Source organism: Chaetura pelagica, unplaced genomic scaffold, assembly GCF_000747805.2.
Source record: "Chaetura pelagica isolate M959 unplaced genomic scaffold, ChaPel_1.0 scaffold2452, whole genome shotgun sequence".
In the NCBI taxonomy this organism is placed as follows: domain Eukaryota; kingdom Metazoa; phylum Chordata; class Aves; order Apodiformes; family Apodidae; genus Chaetura; species Chaetura pelagica.
Window position 1 is genome coordinate 65,040 of NW_009952475.1, and position 1,991 is coordinate 67,030.

At 62.0% G+C, this 1,991-nt stretch overlaps 1 protein-coding gene across 1 annotated transcript in view; it reads right to left on the bottom strand.

Annotated features, from left to right (window-relative positions):
• Positions 1-1,477, bottom strand: part of LOC104398483 (protein CASC3-like) — a 14,519-nt gene extending 13,042 nt beyond the window's left edge. The window contains exons 1-2 of the mRNA XM_010008599.1: positions 1,275-1,477; positions 525-904 (exon numbers count right to left, since the gene is read on the bottom strand). Of these exons, the coding sequence (XP_010006901.1) occupies positions 525-904; positions 1,275-1,477 (583 nt within the window). The remainder of the gene's footprint in view (positions 1-524; positions 905-1,274) is intronic.
• Positions 1,478-1,991: the final 514 nt, after the last annotated feature.

Consider the following 1,991-nt stretch of genomic DNA (forward strand, 5'->3'; position numbering starts at 1 on the left):
CCGGTGCCCCTGTCACTGTGTCGTGTCCCCCCCCCGGCCAAGCATGCCAGCAAAATGGAACCACTCCAAGCTCCCCCACGCCAGGGTGCCCAGCCGCCCGGCACAGCCCCGTGCTCCCCATCGCTCACCACGCTGCGGGACATCAGCCAGGAAGGGGCAGCCTGTGGGACAGCACCAGGTTTGGGGACAGCAGGTGACCCCACGGAGGGACCCGTGCTGGCACAAGCCAGAGACACGTTTCCCAACCGCCAGCAGGAAGGTGCTTCACTCCTCGCTCAAACAGGCGCTGGCTGCCCGGACAATGGGACAGGACCAGCACCCCTGCCCGGCACGTTGCCCCAGACCCCAGCAGGGCCAGGGCAGAGCGAGCTGGAGACGTGGTTCAGGAGCCACAGCACCAGGGCTGCTACTGGCACTGCATCTGGGGCTCTCTGCCCTTTGCTGGCTTCCCAATCCACCAGACCCTGCTCTGGCCACCAGCTCTGACCCGATGCCGGCACCATGGCCAGCTCTCCTGCTCTTACTTGCTACAGTCTCCTCCTTCTTTGGGGAAGGCTCCCGCAGCGGCGACGGGGGCGGCTGGTGCCAGCGGCACAAGTACATTTCCGTGGTTGAGAGATAGGGCAGGTCGTCTGCCTCGCTGCTGAAGAAGCTCTTCTCCTTGGGGTGGGCACCAGGGCCCTTGGGTGGGGCTGAGACTCGGAGCGGGGTCTCCAGGAATGACCTGGTTTTTTCTGGAGTCTCTTGGCTCCGCAGTTCTCTTTTACAAACAGTTTCAGACAAGGAGCTGCCCGATTCCTCCTTCCCTGGGGAGTGCTTCGAAGTTTTACTCTTCACTTTTGAGAATTCGGACACCATTTTTTTAACAGGCGTCTTCCTCTCCACACTCCCAAACGTTGGCTTCCTGCAGGAGGAAGAGGAGCTGAGCTTGCTGTGCAAATCCTTGCCCCGCTCCAGGGCTACCACGCCCCCCAAACCAGGGCTGCCATTCCAGGGCTGGCTGGAGACAGGTTTCCAGAGGCAAGAGGGGCTTCCCCAGCATTTCAGGACCCCATGCTCCTCGCCCAGGCTTTCACAGGGTACCCCCCTGCCAGGACCAGGGCTCAATGGGATGCACTCCTAGTGCTGGATAACCTGAGCGACACCAGGGTCACTGGGCTGGCACTTCCATTCCCCATGTGCTGCCAGCCCCACGGATGGAAGATGAAGCCATGGGGAAGGTTGTCCCCTTCCCTTCCCCAGGCTCCACAACCCCCCAGCACAGCACCCACTACCTTTTGTGTCCCTTCCCATTCCTGCCATAGGGGAAGTGCTTGGGCTGCAGGGTCGGGGGGGGCTCCAGCAGGTCCTGAGGACACTCCAATGGCAGCTTCTCACAAGCCTCTGCCTCCGGCTTCTCATCCACCTCAAAGCCCTGGAAGATGCGGTGCTTCTCCCGCTCGCTGTCCTTCTTCACCAGCTGCACCCGCCTTTCCATGCGCTCAATCCGTGCCAGGAGCTGCAACACAGGGCAAGAGCTCACTCTGCGGGGGCCCCCTGCACGTACCCGTCCCCCCAACCCTGGGCAGCTGCCTGCACCATGCCCTGCCTACACATCCCATAAAGCGGAGGGAAACACCCGGGGAAGAGCCAGTCCACAGCACCTTCATCTTTGCCATCACCCGCTTGTGGAAGCGCCCCAGCACACAACTGGTGCCGCCCTGCTGGGTGCCCTGCCTGCTTTCTGCCTCTCACTGTGCCTGTCCAGAATTCACCTGGCAACTTCTTGGCAACGCTTGGGGGGCAGGAGCATGTTTGTGAAGAGACCCTCAACAGTGACTGAGCCATCCCTGCTCGGGCTCAGCTAGCACCACAGGCTTCCCAGCACACTGGGAAGGCCACACGTCCTGCCTGTGCTCCCAGAAGGGACTGGAGGCAAAGGGCAACGTCTGCCACCAGCATCACACCCCTGGATGGTTTCACTGCAATGCTGGTGGGCGCCAAGATCTCCA